The 15,667-nt window shown below is 43.9% G+C and overlaps 1 protein-coding gene across 6 annotated transcripts in view; it reads left to right on the top strand.

Moving 5' to 3' along the window:
• The window catches only part of NCOA3 (nuclear receptor coactivator 3), a 1,125,593-nt gene that overhangs the window by 935,585 nt on the left and 174,341 nt on the right, over positions 1-15,667 (top strand). For 5 of the 6 annotated variants that reach the window (XM_069651290.1, XM_069651288.1, XM_069651289.1 and 2 more), the window contains one exon: positions 8,083-8,187. The exons of the other annotated variant lie outside the window; for it this stretch is intronic. In XM_069651290.1, coding sequence (XP_069507391.1) covers positions 8,083-8,187 — 105 coding nt within the window. The remainder of the gene's footprint in view (positions 1-8,082; positions 8,188-15,667) is intronic. 6 annotated transcript variants of the gene reach the window in all.

Here is a 15,667-nt window from a genome sequence, read left to right as displayed (position 1 = left end):
CAGTGGCAGGTCAAAATAATGTAATAAATTGTTCAGTACTCCCCACACTGGTAAAAATGGAACACTGTTTCATAAAGCAAAGTGAAGATTTAACCAAAATTAAGCAGCAAATAACATCTTTGCTGACGGAAAACAGAGATTAAGGATCTGTTATTAAAAATCAACACAAGAGATATAATAAAGTCTTTGACAAATCAAGAATCTGAAATTGAAAAAGACGATTTACCACCAGGTCCGAGTGCCCTCGTTGATGATACTCCCTTATCCGAGTCGGTAATGGAAGAATTCTGCCGCTTGGCTCAGGTCGCCGATCCATCATTGAAACACCTCATCGAAAAACAAGACGAAATAATTGAGATTTCTATAGAAGAAGCGACCGAAAATGTAAACGCATTGAAGAAGAGTACCCAGCAAACTTACAAGAGACGGAGAAGGGAAAGGCTCAAAAATCAAACCAAACGTCACCAAAATCAAGGTGTAGGCAAGAAAAGAAGACAAACTTGAAAAGCATAAAAACAAAAAAATCAAATGTAAATAGTTTTGTAAAGGGGATCTCGGACTTGGAGAAAAATTTTGAAAATCAAACTATATTGGAAATGAGCAGCAGGAATCCTGAAAAGGACACCTACCAACAGGAAGAACAAGGAAGATCAAGATTAAACAAGCCCAAAAAACATCAAATGAAAAAAAATAAGATGGAGTCCCAGAAGTAGTGGAAGAGACGCAAATGGTAAAAAAAATCGATGAGTACTCAGACAGAAGAAAAATCAGTAAATTTGGACAAAAACCAACAGCAACATGATTTAGCAAGATCAAAGATCACAGGGAAGCTGCTAAAAATAGCACCTATGTTCTTGCTTAAGCAGAAAACGGTTTCGAAAGCTCCCATGCAGAATCAGACGGGCTTAAGGATTGCTCCAATATTTAATAAGTCAAGATCTAAGAATGGAAGTCCAGCAGAATCTTCGAGACCTGTGATTGATCATTTAGAGGATAAAAATCATGATTCGTTACCCAAATCAGAGTCAAATAATTTAGATCACTTTGCAGGTGTCGAAGTAAAGCAAATGCGATTGCTCCAGTGGCAATTGCACCTTCTGAAGTTTTAGCTGAGAGTTCAATAACCCTCCAAGAAGATCAAAACCCTTATTCAATCCCAAGACTTTGGCTTACAAATGAAGAAAACAAACAGTCTGGCAAACCTTTGAACAGGGGAGCGATTTTGCTATTAGCTAAAAAGCTTCCCGAATTATATTTATTCTCAACAAAAGACATTGAATATGTTAGTTTTCTGAAACCGGACTGCACAAGTTTAGCCGAAGTCGGATTTGTGCCTAAATTAGGGGTAAAGGCCTTCTTAAATTTGGCAGAAAAACTGTGTTGCTTGGGACTGGAAGTGCATGACAGATTGCCATCTTATGCTACAGGAGGTGAAGAAGCTGAGGAAAACAAAGAAACTCAGGGAAACGGCTTTCCAACGCAAGCTAACCAGCAGAAAAAGAAAGAGGATCAAACCAAAGAAGGGCTACAACCGTTATCCTGGCCAATATTGCCAGAAATAATTATGCAAGTCTGTCAAAAGTTGGGAGTAGTACAAGCGTCTCTTTAGTAGTAAAAACTTAAGAATCACCAGCTGGAACTCGCGAGGGTCCAGCTCTTTCAGAAACAATAAAATGATAATCTTGCTATTTGGGGAGAGTGACTTGATTCTACTACAAGAAACCTGGCTAGTAAATACACCAGAACTTGAGGGGTTCATTTCAATAATACAGCCAGCATATAGCAAAGCCAAGGGCAGACCGATGGGGGGTTTAATGACCGCCTGCAGCAAGGTCCTATTTAAAGAAATAACAACAATACCCTGCAAACAAGAAGGAATTCTTGTAGTGAGAGCAGTCGCTCCCCCAGAAAATTCTCTATCCAAGGAGATAATTATTATTAACCTGTATTGGAATCCGGCCAGGGAAAAAATACTGGAATTTTTAGAGTCGATCTCAGTAGTGCTCAGTGACATTAGTATAACATACCCTGGAGCTTATATAATAGTCGCAGGAGATCTAAACTCGCAATGTATCAAAATCAACAATAAATGCCGCACAAGAAAAAACAAAAGAAATAACATCTAATGGTAGAAAGTGGTTGAACTTCTTTGATGAAAGGGATCTAAAACTCCTGAATGGAACTGTAGAAGGGGATGTTCCACCTGCCACAACGTGGAAGAGGGGGCCCATAGAGTCAACATTATACTATGTCTTTTTATCGGCAAATTGGTTTGGGAAATGTATACACTTCTCAGTAGAAGATGGTGGATCTAGTGACCACAAGCGATTGGTTACACAAATAAGTTGGCATTGTAGGGATACAATAGAGGTGTGGGACCATTGAGTAGTTGTAAATGCTCAGAAAAATCGTTTGGTGAAATATAAGAGAGAAGGGGAACGTCTAAATGACGGTCTTGACAGACTCTATAATTGGGAGAATCCCGAAGTCCTATACCAAAATTGTAATCCGCTATTTTTTCACGATTTTATATGGTCAATCGATCCCCCATTGAATATTCAGAAGGGACCTCAAAAAACCCACAAACATCATTTTGACGAAGGAGTTTGGGCAAAAAAACGCGAGACTCAGAGCCTATTAAGATCTGCAAAAAAATTGGCAGAAAGTACATTGGAGCTCGCCATAGAAACAAAAAAAATTAAAAACTATTTAAGGAGTTGGTCCAGACACCATAGAGATCAGTTGTGGCAAAATGATGGAGAAGAAATGTTGCATACATTACAAGTATGGAGGAAAGGGGACTATGGATAGTAGTACGTTAGTCATTACGGTGAGTAACTTATAATTTCATGATGGAGGACACCCACTATCAGTTGAAAGTTCTCCCCTTCAGCATTGCCTCAGCACTGTGGGTATTCACGAAGGTACTAGCTTGTTAGGGAGAATTCTCAGAAATGTGTTAATTCCCTGTACCTTAGAGACCCCCAGCAATTTAGCTGGATTTTGAGGACTTGATTTTTTTTAACATGTAGAGAGTGAGACCCTTTTTTCCCCACTCTCTCATTTATTTTAATGTGAATTTTGTACTCTTTCTTTTGGTTGTGGAGTCTGACAAACTCCATAGGCATCATCTTTTACATTGTGTCGCACAGCACATTCAGTGTAGTGGCACAGGGAAGTCTTTCAGATTTGCCAAAGGTTTAAATACCATCTCTGGGATAAACCACTGTTTCCCAGAGCAGTAAAGTGAAATTGGCTTTACTTACATTTGTAACTTTCTAGAACAGCACACACGATCTTACAATGGGGTGCTGGAGGGGTTACTTAGTATACCCATTGTCTAGCTTCTCATGTAACATTGTTGTGTTACCCTTTGCTCACTGAATGTCTGGTGGTAGTGGTTTACTTTTTACTACCATCATGGGATTTTACCACGGGCTGCGTTCGCAGCCACGGTAAAGAACCCATGGATTCCATTTTTGTCAAAATGGCCCGGTCCTCTTTTTTCGCCATTTCATTGTGGAAAGGTCCTTCTTGAGATTTTCTCTGCACGCCAAACCAGCTTTGGTCCCTTTGTTAGTTTTGTCTTCGTTGGGTGTTGGGCAGAATTGCATGCAGTACCCTCTGGGATCACTACACATAATTAGGACTAAAGGTGTCAGCCAAACCAACTATTGGTATAAGTCTGTACGACACAGTTTTTGGTAGCGAGCTGAGCAGCCAGGCCTATCTCAAGAGTGATTGTGAGCAGTACAAGTAGTTACACAGAGGACTTTCAATCACAATGTTTCAACTAAACACTTATACTCAAGGTGTCTTGGTAAAACACTAATTAATGTATTAGACAATCATTTAGAAAACATTTCAGTAGCAGAAGACAACTTAATATTATATACCAATACACTTAAATACAAAACTCTAATACTTTGAGACAGTTTGAGCTCCCCTGAAACAGGAGCCAAATGGCAGTTCAGTTACTTGGAAGTGAGCAAAAGGGGCAAGGTAAGTAGAATATATCACATATACTTGTTAGACAGTGCAAATAGTTTCAGTTCACCAGAGGAGTTAAATTCAAGTCAATAGGCCAGGCCAAAGTCAATGGGCTAGTGTTCTGGATAGGAAGGAGCCGTTCTGGTATCAAACAGTAAAGTCTTTGCAAAAGTTCTCAGAGGTAGTTTAGGCGAAAAAGAATCGTATGTCGGGTCACAAGCTGATTGGGCCTGTAAGTTGGGAAAGTTACACAAGATTGGCGTTCTCTCAATCGGGTTAGCACAGTACCTTAGTATGAAGAATAAAATGCAGCTGACTATGTTGGTTCCTGGCAGGTCCTGCAAATCTCACTGTTCCTGAGCCTCAGTTGTGGGGACAAGATGGAGGACGTTGGGGGACTCCTGCACTGCACAGGATCGTCGAAAAGCAAACAAGATAGTCACTTCAGTTCCAGAAGCTGTAGATTCAAGGACACAAGCTGGTATCCCTCTCCCCGATTAATCCTAACCAACCTTGAGAATGGTATCCAGGTGGCTTACGAGTTGATTTGGTCCCACCAACTCAAAGTAAGAAGTCGTCCTTGAATGGCTACTCTGTCGAGATGAACTTGGCAATTCGGACCTGCAGCAAGGCTTCACCGAGCAAACCAACGGTCCAGGAGTTGCAGCCGTCCTCTTCTAGCTCTTCTTTGGTTCTTTTGTTCCAGTGGTAAACTCTGCTTTCCAGTCAGAGACTCGCCTTTTAAACAGTTTTCTCCCTTTCATTCCAGCCTAGCTGCCACTCACCCAGCAGGGTGGCTGTCCTTGCCGGAAAGTCAGCCAGCCAATCACGCCAGAGTGCATTTGAGTCTTCTACGAGACTAAGCACAGGGAGTTTCGGGCACCTCCCTCACTTCCTGCCCACCCCAGACACTCAGGTGCCAGAGGCGGTCTTCAGTCCTGTAGCCCGCCAAAGGCACACGAACAAAGGGACCAAACCTGGTTTGGCACGCAGAGACAAACACTAGAAGGAACTTTCCAAAAAGAAGCAGCGAAAAAAGACTGGGACCTGTTTAAACAAAGGGGGTTAAGGCGCCATCTTTAAAAACATGGCTCCCGTGATTTTTAGCTACTGGTGTTCACGGTCGAGAAAAATCATGGTAGTTCGTTGTAAAACCACTGCCACCAGCCTTTTCCATAGGAACAGCTAGAAGCTAGGCTGGAATTAATGGGAGCAAGCTGCATAAAAGGCGAGGCTTTTTGGCTTGGAAGGCAGAGTCGACCACTGGACGAAGGAATCCGAAGAAGAACTTGAAGAAGATTCCTGCTGCAACTCCTGGACCGTTGGTTTGCCCGGTGAAGCCCTACTGCTGTGCTGAAACGCCAAATTCGTATCGACAGAGAAGCTCCTGCAAGGACAACGTCTCCCTTGGAGGTGATTGGTGCAACCAACTCAAAAGTAAGCCACCTGGACATCCTCTGAAAGCTGGTCGAGTATCCACTGCAGTCGCTGTTGGAACCGGATAGCCAGGGAGAGGAACACCAGATTGTTTGCTGCTTATAAGCTGGCCAAGAGCTCCAGGAAGATCCTCCGGACTCCCAGGAAGCAAAACTGACCGAGCCTGAGCTCCCTCAACAGAGTGCGTGTTAGGCAGAGTTTGTATGCAGTACCCTTTGGGACCACTACACACAACTGACTACAGGTGTAAGCAAAACCAACCTTTGGTAGAAGTCTGTACTACACAGTTTTTGGTAGCGGAGCTAAGCAGCCAGGCTTATCTCAAGGGGGAATGTGAGCTGTAATGATGTTACACAGAGGTCTACAATCACAGGTGTTTAACCAAGAAACTTTGAGTGTAAGAGTTTGTTTGAACACTTATTAATTTATTCAACAGTCATTTATAAAACATTCACTAGAAGGAGGCAGTTAGGTATCATACACAAATATACTTCAATACTATACTCATTAAGTTTCTGAGGCATTCTTTGAAGGAGGAGCAAAATGGCATTCAGAATACTTTGAAGGAGGAGCAAAAAGGAATAGTTTCATAACATAGCATAATTACAAGTTTCTTTGACAGTGCAAATACTTTGCGTTCACCAGAAGATTCAATTCAATAGGCTAGGCCAAAGTCAATGGGTTAAAGTCTTGGATAGGATAAAAACAGTTCTGGTAAGTAAACGGTAAAGTCTCTGTAGAAGTTCTCAGAAGTAGTTTTTAATGTGAAGAATTATATGTTGGGTCACCAGCTGATTAGGCCTGCTAGTTGAGAAAGTTTCAAGCACTTTCACCGCGAGAGTTAAGTACTCTGTCTCGTTTCACAGTACCTTACAACTGAATAAAAAGATGCAGCTGAACACGTCTGTTCCTGGCAGTTCATGCAGATCTCGCTGTTCCTGAGCTTCAGTCATGGGTACATGAGGGAGGATGTCTGGGGACTGGCCAAAAAGCTTGCAACTGGCGAACTTCAATTCCGGTGGCTGTAAGTAACGCACACAAGCTGGTGTCCCTCTCCCTGGTCCTATGGTTTCCTGCAGCAACCCTGAGGAAATTCAACCAGCTCCGAGATGGGTATCGTGGTGGCTTACTTTGGAGTTCATTGGTCCCACCAATTCAAAGGGAGAAGTTGTCCTTTGCAGGGCTTCTCTGTCGATGCAAACTTGGCGATTCGGTCCTGCAGCAGGGCTTCACCGGGCAAACCAATAGTCCAGGAGTTGCAGCAGTCATCCTCTTCCAGCTCTTCTTCGGTTCCTTCGTCCAGTGGTGGACTCTGCCTTCCAAGGCAAGAGACTCGACTTTTATTCTGTTCTCTCCCATTCATTAGAGCCTAGCTGCCACTCACCCAGCAGGGTGGCTGTGCTTGCAGAACAGTCAGCCAGCCAATCACCACACAGTGCATTTGGGTCTCCTAGGAGACTAAGCACAGGGAGTTTTGGGCACCTCCCTCACTTCCTGCCTACATCAGACACCCTGGAGCCAAAGGCGGTCTTCACTCCTGAAGCCCACCAAAGGCGAATGAACAGAGACCAAACCTGGTTTGGCGGGCAGAGAAAACTCTAGAAGGACCTTTCCACAAGGAAATGGCGAAAAAAGAAGACATGGAACTGTTTTAACAAAGGAGGTTCAGACGCCATCTTGAAAAACATGGCTCCCGCAATTTAACGTTACCGGAGCTCCGAATAGTTTGCGATCGGAAAAAATCATGGTAGTTAGTTGTAAAACCACTGCCTCCAGCCATTCGGAGAGGAAAAGTTGCATGTGACTGCTACATGAGTATCTAGACACTGTGGATACTAAGTAACCCCTCCAGCACTCTATTGTATGATAGGGTGTGCTGGGTCTAGGAATTGAAAAGACCAGTAAAGTCAATTTCACTTTACTTACTCTGGGAAACAGTAGTTTATCCCAGAGAAAGTAGTTAAACCTTGGGAAAGCCTAAAAGGCTTCCCTGTGTCACTGCACTAAGGGTGCTGTGCGACATAATAGAAAAAGATGCCTATGGAGTTGGTTAGGCTCCATAACCAACAAGAAACAAACACAGAAAATGCATTGATTTGAAAAGTTCAAAGTCTAGCAAAAGATCTGGAGGGCTCTGAGGTGGGAGGAGTGGGCACATTGTGAGAATTCTCCCTAACAGGGGCTACCATGGTATTCATTGCAAATGTTCCTCTTAATTCCATTTGCAAAGCAGCCACCTGGAGTTATGTACACATTTTCACCTGTACACCTTTACACAACACTACTGCCTAGATACACACTCTAGGTCTGCTTCTCAGGTGGGACAAGCAGTGCCAAGACATCTCTCTGCTAGTGTTACTTGGCTACTTGTATTGGCAAATTTCATTGCTACATCTCTACAGCTCACATTTATCCCTCTTGATGGGCCTGGCTGCTAAGTCACACTTGTGTAGTACAGACCTATAACAAAAGGTGGGATACCTAATACCAAGCAGATAAGGTTTGTGAAGTCTCAGTGTTACTACACCAATTCTTATCAAACGGGTACCGTTGTTGCTACTTATTGTCCATAGAGCGATGAATGTGGGTAAAGAAGTGTTAATTTGAAACCGTAAATAAACTTAACCACAGACCAACGTTTTGTCACCCTTCTAGTTTTTGAGCCAAAACCGGCAAGTCCTTGAGATGAAAGTTGAAGCCCCCAACAACGGTGGCGGTGCAGTGATGAGGCCAGTTTTACAAACTCCAGTTGGATCGCAGGTAACCAGCATTCACACCAGTGCAGCTTTCCATGCTAGTGCCAAGTCAAATTAGCCTATTGTGATGATCCATGCTAGTGCCAAGTCGAATTCCATAGGTAACACTGCAACTGTACATTATAGCACATGCTTGCCACTACCCTCTACCTAATGGCCATCATGACTACAATACCCTCAATTGGGTGCTGGACTGCCCAAAACACCTCACAGACTACCAGGATTAGCCACTCCCATCAAGTGATAAAATCTCGCCTGCCTAATGCCCTACCTAACGAGACCAGAACAAATGCTCCATGCGACCTCTTGCTCAGGACCCTCAAGTTACGTTAAAGACTACCTAAAATATACAAACCACCAGCTAGACTCCAGACTAGTCATAGCTATTATTCTAAAGATACTCATACGAAACCGAGTACTAATAACTTCAGTACTACCCTCAAAACAACTTTGAAACCACCTAAACTCAATACATGTCACACTACAACGACCCTTAGCTATAGCAAGACTAAGCCTACCTCAACATTAACTTCACAACCCATCCGCTCAAATGAGCACTTAACGCAAGATCTCTAGTAGCACATGCTACAGAAATTGCTGATTTAGTAGAAACGGAGAACTACGACTTCTTAGCCATCACTGAATCCTGGCCGCAGCAGACCCAACCTTGATTGCTGTCCCAGCAAATTACTCGATCTTAAGAGAAGACAGAGGTAATACCCGTGGTGGGGGTATAGCAGTTATAGCTAAATCTACACTAGCTATGAGAGTAGTAGCTCCAATGCACACCAACTCCTGCGAATCCCTCACTATAAAGTTACCTATTTCAAACTCACAAACTATTACTATACATTTTATCTACAGGCCCCTGGGCCCCATTGGCTCCTTCCAAGAGGACCTTTCCATGCTACATGTCAGACAACCTAAAGAAACGCATCCCAGCTACTCTTAATAGGAGACATGAACATAGGCTACAAATACCCTAATGATACCAAAGCTACAACCATCACCAATGCCCTCTCTGAACTTGGCTTCTTGCAAAAAGTAACTCGGCCTACCCATGATAAGCGCAGAACTCGTGACTGGGTTACCAATTACAACTGCAACATCAACATCACCATCACCAATATCAGCCCCAAGGGCGGACGGACCATTTGTTTATAACCTTCACCATAGACTCTAAAACTAACCAAGTCCAAACAATCCTATAGCACCCGCAGAAATAAAAAGAACATAACCTCAGACTCACTTGATCCATCTACTTTAGTGAATGAATTTTAACAAAGCTGTATCAGAAGCCCTCGATACTATTTCCCCTTTAAAAATGAGGAGTAATAAACCAAGAGCCCGTCTAAATGCCTGGTTTACACCATACCTTAAGTCATTGAGAAAAGAAAAACGAAAAAGTGAATCCATATGGAGGTCAACACCATCTGAGGTGAATAAGGTGATCCTTATTATCTCCACAAAAATTATAAAAATGAAATACGACTAGCTAAAAAAGACAGCTTTGACAACAGGATACTACAGGCCAAATCGGGTACAAAGGAACTTTTCGCTATATTAAAGGAATTAGAAAACCCCATCTCTGCACCTGATAATTGTTACAGACAAGACATGGTGTGCTGATATACAGAAAGCACTTAATGAAAAAATTTCCACGCTTAAAGTAAAAATTGCCAAAAAAAACTAAATGTACCAACATCCACTACCCAACCCAGAAATGTACTCATCTTACCTAAACCAGAACTTCGCTTTAATTTCAATAAAACTACAATATTAGAAGTTGAAAAAAATATACTTTCTCTCAAGCATTCTAACTGCCGAGGAAACTAATGTCCTGCCCAAATTATAAAACGCGCTGTTAGGCAGAAACCTGTGCAGTTACCTCTGGGACCACTGCAAAAGATTTAAGACTACAGGTGTTTGGCAGTAAACCCACTTGGTAGCAGTCTGTACCACCCAGATTTACCTGGTAGCTGTGGCTGAGCAGTCAGACTTCCCTCAAGAAGAGTTAGGCAGTATATAGAGCATACATAATAGGTACAGAGGCACAGTAGTACAAGCAAACACTGACCAGAGCTAGGTGTAAAAGTATATAATTATTTATTTAAAAGACACACATAAATTACACTAGCACAGAAAAGGTAAGGAAGTCAAAACACAGTCACTATTACTTATATGTACATCCCTAGTTATTTGTTGGACAAGTCTAAGTTAACACCACTTATTTCCAAACAGAGGTGAGCGCTTAACGTTAGATGGCACTCCAACAAGTTAGTTAAAAAGAGAGGGAAAAGGCAGAAGTAATAAACAGCAAGGTAAAACACTTTTCACAGATTCACAGTAAGTTTAGAAAGGCAGTCTATTGCGGAGCAAGGAAGTTCGGTTGCCAGGCCCACTCTAGGGAAAGCCAGGCGAAAAGATGTCCAAGATCACACAATGTCACAAGTCTTTACAGGTGAGTAGAAAAGGTTTTACCAAGTTTAGAAAAGTTTAGTTAGGGTGTCCCAGGCTTACCCAGGTTCGAGAGCCGAGGGCTAAATCTACCCCGTACAATCGGTGGCAAGGGAAGCCGGGCGGAACACGGTACCTTTAAAATGGAAAGGATCCTCCAGCGGTGGCAGTTGTTCCTGGTAGTGGGTGCAAGTCACGGCGTCGTCCAGAGGAAGAGAAGATCTCGACGTGGAGGAAAGCTGAAGGTTGTTGCACTACCAGGGAAGAAACCAGCCGTGGAGTTTTCCGGTTAAAAGGATGTTACCCCTCTTTCGCGGTTGAGGTAAAAAGTGGTATCCCGGTTGCCGGGGTGCTTGGCACAGGCAAGGCGGCCACGAGATGCTTCAGGGAGGCGAAAAGAAGGCAAACTGGTTGTCCCCACCAGTCAAGGGAAGAAGACTCTCCCGGCTGGAGATCTCCTCTGTCGTTGGGAAAAGTGGTGAGACGGTTCTGCAGGGCTCCACCGGTGGTGTCGTCTTGGCAGGTCGGCTCGGCTTCTCCCTCTTCGGCTTCTTAGGTCCTGTGGCGACTTCTGAAGAACCAGTCCCAAAAACCCTGCTTTTATGCAGCAGACCCCCATTCACACAGCCTAGCTGTCACTCAAACATGCTAAGTGGTGAGCGGGGCGGCTCACCACTTGGGCCAATCACACCAGAGTGCGACATGAGTTGGCAAGGCAACTCAGTCCAGGGTGCCTAAACCCCCTCCCACACCCCCTGTGGTACCCAGACAGAATGGCACCACTTTGGAGGGCTTCTGTGCAGAAGCCCGCCAAAAGTGGAACAAAGGCTCGACTCGGGTTCAGGGTTACTGAAGTGAACCTAGACGCCATTTTGGTGGTGAGTTCTGGCAAAAAATCCCAACCGGTGAATTTATATTAAATAAATCGGCGGTATCTTTAACATTGCACCAAAAAGTGGTGCATTAAAATCAATGGGAAATCCCATTGGGAAATATTCCGGTGGAATATTTCTGTGGTATCTACTGCCACCAGCCAGAAACTCGGCGAGGGGGGACGGGACAGTACCCCCTCGACAACAGACCCAGGGGCAAACTAATTGCCCCTACCAGTACTTCCACAGTATGATGGTTTGTACTGGTTAAGTTCCTAAGTTAAGACTAGTAAAGTCAGTGGTGACTTTACAGACCCAGGGAGACAGTAGTCAGTCCCAGGGTGTGGAGTCTGTTTGGGGGTCACTATGACACCCCTGTGTTACTGCACTGAGGGTGCTGTGTAACACACATTCAAAAACCAATGATAGCCTATGGGGAAAAAATACCCCATAGCCCATAAGCACATAGCAAGTCACAGAAACACTCTCAAGTCATGTCCAAGAGTGAGGGTAAAAGAGTCTCACTCTTGGCAGGAGAAAAAAATAAACCCCAAAAATCCAGCAAAGCTGCTGGGGGACTCACTAGGTTAGGAAATTCAGCCTAAACAGAGAATTCTCCCTAACACGCGCTGCAAGAGATCTCTTTATCTCCAAGCTTAACGCTTCATTCATCTCAGGTACTATCCTAAGGAATCTCAAGGAATCTTGTGTCCTTCCTCTTCTGAAGAAACAAACTCTTGACCCTGCTATACCTACAAACTACAGACCAATTACTACGGTGCCATTCCTCCTCAAGATACTAGACAAGGTGGCATACTTACAGATTCAGCGCTTTTTGGAACAGAACAAACTCCTGGGTACTCGGCAATCAGGTTTCAGACCTCAGCACGGAACTGAAACGGCACTCATCGACCTCAAGGCACAAGTTGACGAGCTGAGAGATCGGGATAAATGCACCTTATTACTCCTCCTAGATCTCTCAGCAGCGTTCGACCTGGTGGACCACACTGTTCTTTGCAACCACTTAGAATCGGCTGCACACTTCTCACAACACGCCATAGCGTGGATCCAATCTTTCTTGAGCGAAAGAACGATGAGTCTTCTCTACCTCAGAAGCAGCTGATCCTATCCCCATTACATGTGGTGCCCCCCAAGGCTCCTGCGTCTTTCCTACTCTGTATAACATATTCACCAAGCCCCTCTTTGACGATCTGGATTGTCTTGGTGTCACCTACACTAACTATGCAGATAACACTCATATTCTCTTCCCACTTACAGGGGATTACAACCAGGATTTGGCCTTGGTGAATAGGATATACCTCATCCAGGCATGGATGGCACTCCATGGCCTATGCCTGAAAGATGATAAAACGGAGCTCATCATCTTGGGGACCCCAATTAACATTAACAAACTCTGCCATAAATCTACCTCCTTCAACATAGACAGCAACACGAGTAAGGTGATGAAGGAGGTAAAAACACTAGGTTTTTACCTCGACTATGGTCTCACCCTGACAAAACAAGTAAATGCTATCTAAATTGGATTATTGTAACGCTCTTTACATTAGTGCCAACAAATATATCACTAAGAAAATACAATTACTCCAAAACAACACCTTAAGGGCGGCGTTAGGAATGTCTAAAAAGATCACATCTCCTCAGCAAGGAGAAATAACTGGCTATCTACTCTCGATCAAATCAAACTTAAAACTGCCTCCCCAACCTTCAATGCCCTCAGCAATGCAGCACCCCCGTACCTCACTAAGAGGTTCAACAAAAGACTGACATTCCGACCCACGAGATCAACTTAAACCAACTGCTTGACAGTTCAACCATTCAAACGAGCTACCATTGGGGGAAACAGCTTCCCTGTGAAAGCTGGCCAACTATGGAACTATCTGCCTCCATACCCAAGGGAAAACAAAACATTCCGACACTTCAGGTGTAACATTATCAATTGGTTTAAATCGAAGGATCTCTAAATCCAGACTAGGGAGAGAAAGGCTGTTAACCTCTCCCAACATTACCTACCTTTACACGACTGCCCTCCTTACTTTTCCTATATTCTTGGCAACTCTACTATGCCCTGTACGCTTATACCTTAATATGGAATATGTACATTTGTAAATTCCTCTGTGCTACACTATGCAACTCTGTAAGCCCCTCACCTCACATGTACATTTGTAAATTCCACTGTACTACATTATGTAACTTTGTAAGCTTAAAATATCCTTGTCTCCGCGCCCTGATACCTCCGGGTCTGGCGTGTGCTATAAATAAACAAACACAAATTAATTCTGAAAATGTTAACTGGTTAACATCACCTAACTTTATGTACCATGTCCACAGAACTTTTCTTCATTTAGCTGTACTAAACTATCCTCTCAGCACCTTTATAATAAATCTGCATAAAAACGTTTTATTTGCAGACTTGGAACTGAGCGGCTGAAGCAGCCAATCCAGTCTGTTCTGTTTTCTGCAAGGCAACCTCTGCTTGTGCATGTACACCATGTGCTTAGAATGTCATTGAGCAGGGTCTTCTCTGTGCTGTAGAATCCCAGTGATGGAATGTCCTCGAGCAGTGCCTTCCAAGTGCTGCAAGTCCCCAGAAGTGTGAATGTCCTTGCCCAGTCCCTTCTCAGTTCTGTAGACCCCCAGCTGTGTGAATGTCATTGAGCAGTGTGTTCTCAGTGCTGTAAAATATAAGTGCTAGGTTTGTACATGTCATAACCTTTGTTAAATTTTCAACAGATGCTATGAAAAATGGGGGTGCCTGACCTTTCACTGTAGGTACTGTTTTCAAAGCTGGCTAAAAACCCCTTGGTCCATCAGTCATACATTTAACATTTCTAATAATGCTCCTCAAATTGCAAATGTGGTGCGATGAGTGTGACTTGTGGGGTGCAGGATGCTTTGTAGACATGCAGAGGAGACAGCTCATTCTCACTGGAGGGTTTAAGTGTGACTTTTCAGAAATTGAGGTATTTTGCTTGTAACATTGAAGCTTCACCAGAAAAGTCCCATTCGAAATAATGTGTAAAGAAGATATAGGCCCCATTGCTCCCACACTAGTGGTGCAACACCATTGAGCAGATCGGGGTCTAGAGCCCCCTCCCCGAACCTTTTGGGGTTATGTTCACTCGACCTGGCTGACCTACGGAGCCATGGACAGAACCTGGCCTTCGCTGTTAACAAAGGCCCTGTTAACAAAGCATTTCACTGTTACCACCTGCATTCAAATACATACATGTTTTGGCACTTGGAATCGTGATGTGGGGTTAGCACTTGCATGCCGGGGGAGTTGATTAGAAGGGTTTTGGGGACAGGAGACATCCCATTCTCACAGCAGTCCTTGAGTGTGAAATATCAGAAATGAAGGAGCGAGTTAACTGTTTGTAACATTGACGCTTCACCAAAATAGACTCATCAGAAATAATGTGTATAGATGTTAGATGCCCCATTGCTCCCACACAAGTAAATTTGCCCCTCCCCCACAGCCTCTTAAGTTAGCACCTCTCCCAACATTTAAGGGGTTGCGCCCCCCATGAAATTTTAGCTTGGGTGCATCGCTGAATGCCCCTACTCCGGAAGCTCCTTGGACTGTCCTACACAGAGTGACTTTGATCCCCCCTCTTCACTGATACCTTCTAGGAACCCTTTCCTCTCCCAACTGGACACTCAATAGGCCTGATCATGCCAGTTTCGCCGGAGCAATAGATTGTTCCTCCATTTGTATTTGTGGGGTTTTGTATCCTTTTCACCAAAGGTAGCCAGGACAACCGCTGTATAAAATCGGAATACATCTGAGGCTAGTGGGGACCATAGCAATGTGTTTCTCTTCAGTATAGAAGACCTCTGTCGTGTCATCCCTCAGGAGGGGGTCTGTTTATTGCAGATATGATAAGATATGTAATTTATAACACGCCTGTACACAAGTGTTTATAGGTGCGACAAGGGAGGGAAGACGGTGGACAAGACAAACTGTCTTACTAGGCCCGTCTCATTCAGATCGTGCGAGAAACGAGAAGTGCAAGGGGAAAGGGAGGGGGCTGGGGCTGCAAGGGGAAAACAGGGCAGTAAAGCTCTGAGTAAGTGCAACCAGGGCAGCGTGGCTCTGGGTAAGTGCAAGGAGACAGGGGACTGTACGGTTAGTTT

Source organism: Ambystoma mexicanum, chromosome 3p (assembly GCF_040938575.1).
Source record: "Ambystoma mexicanum isolate Mex_15411 chromosome 3p, UKY_AmexF1_1, whole genome shotgun sequence".
Taxonomy (NCBI): Eukaryota; Metazoa; Chordata; class Amphibia; order Caudata; family Ambystomatidae; genus Ambystoma; species Ambystoma mexicanum.
The sequence above is the reverse complement of the archived record's forward strand: the minus strand, read 5'-3'. Positions and strand labels throughout refer to the sequence as shown.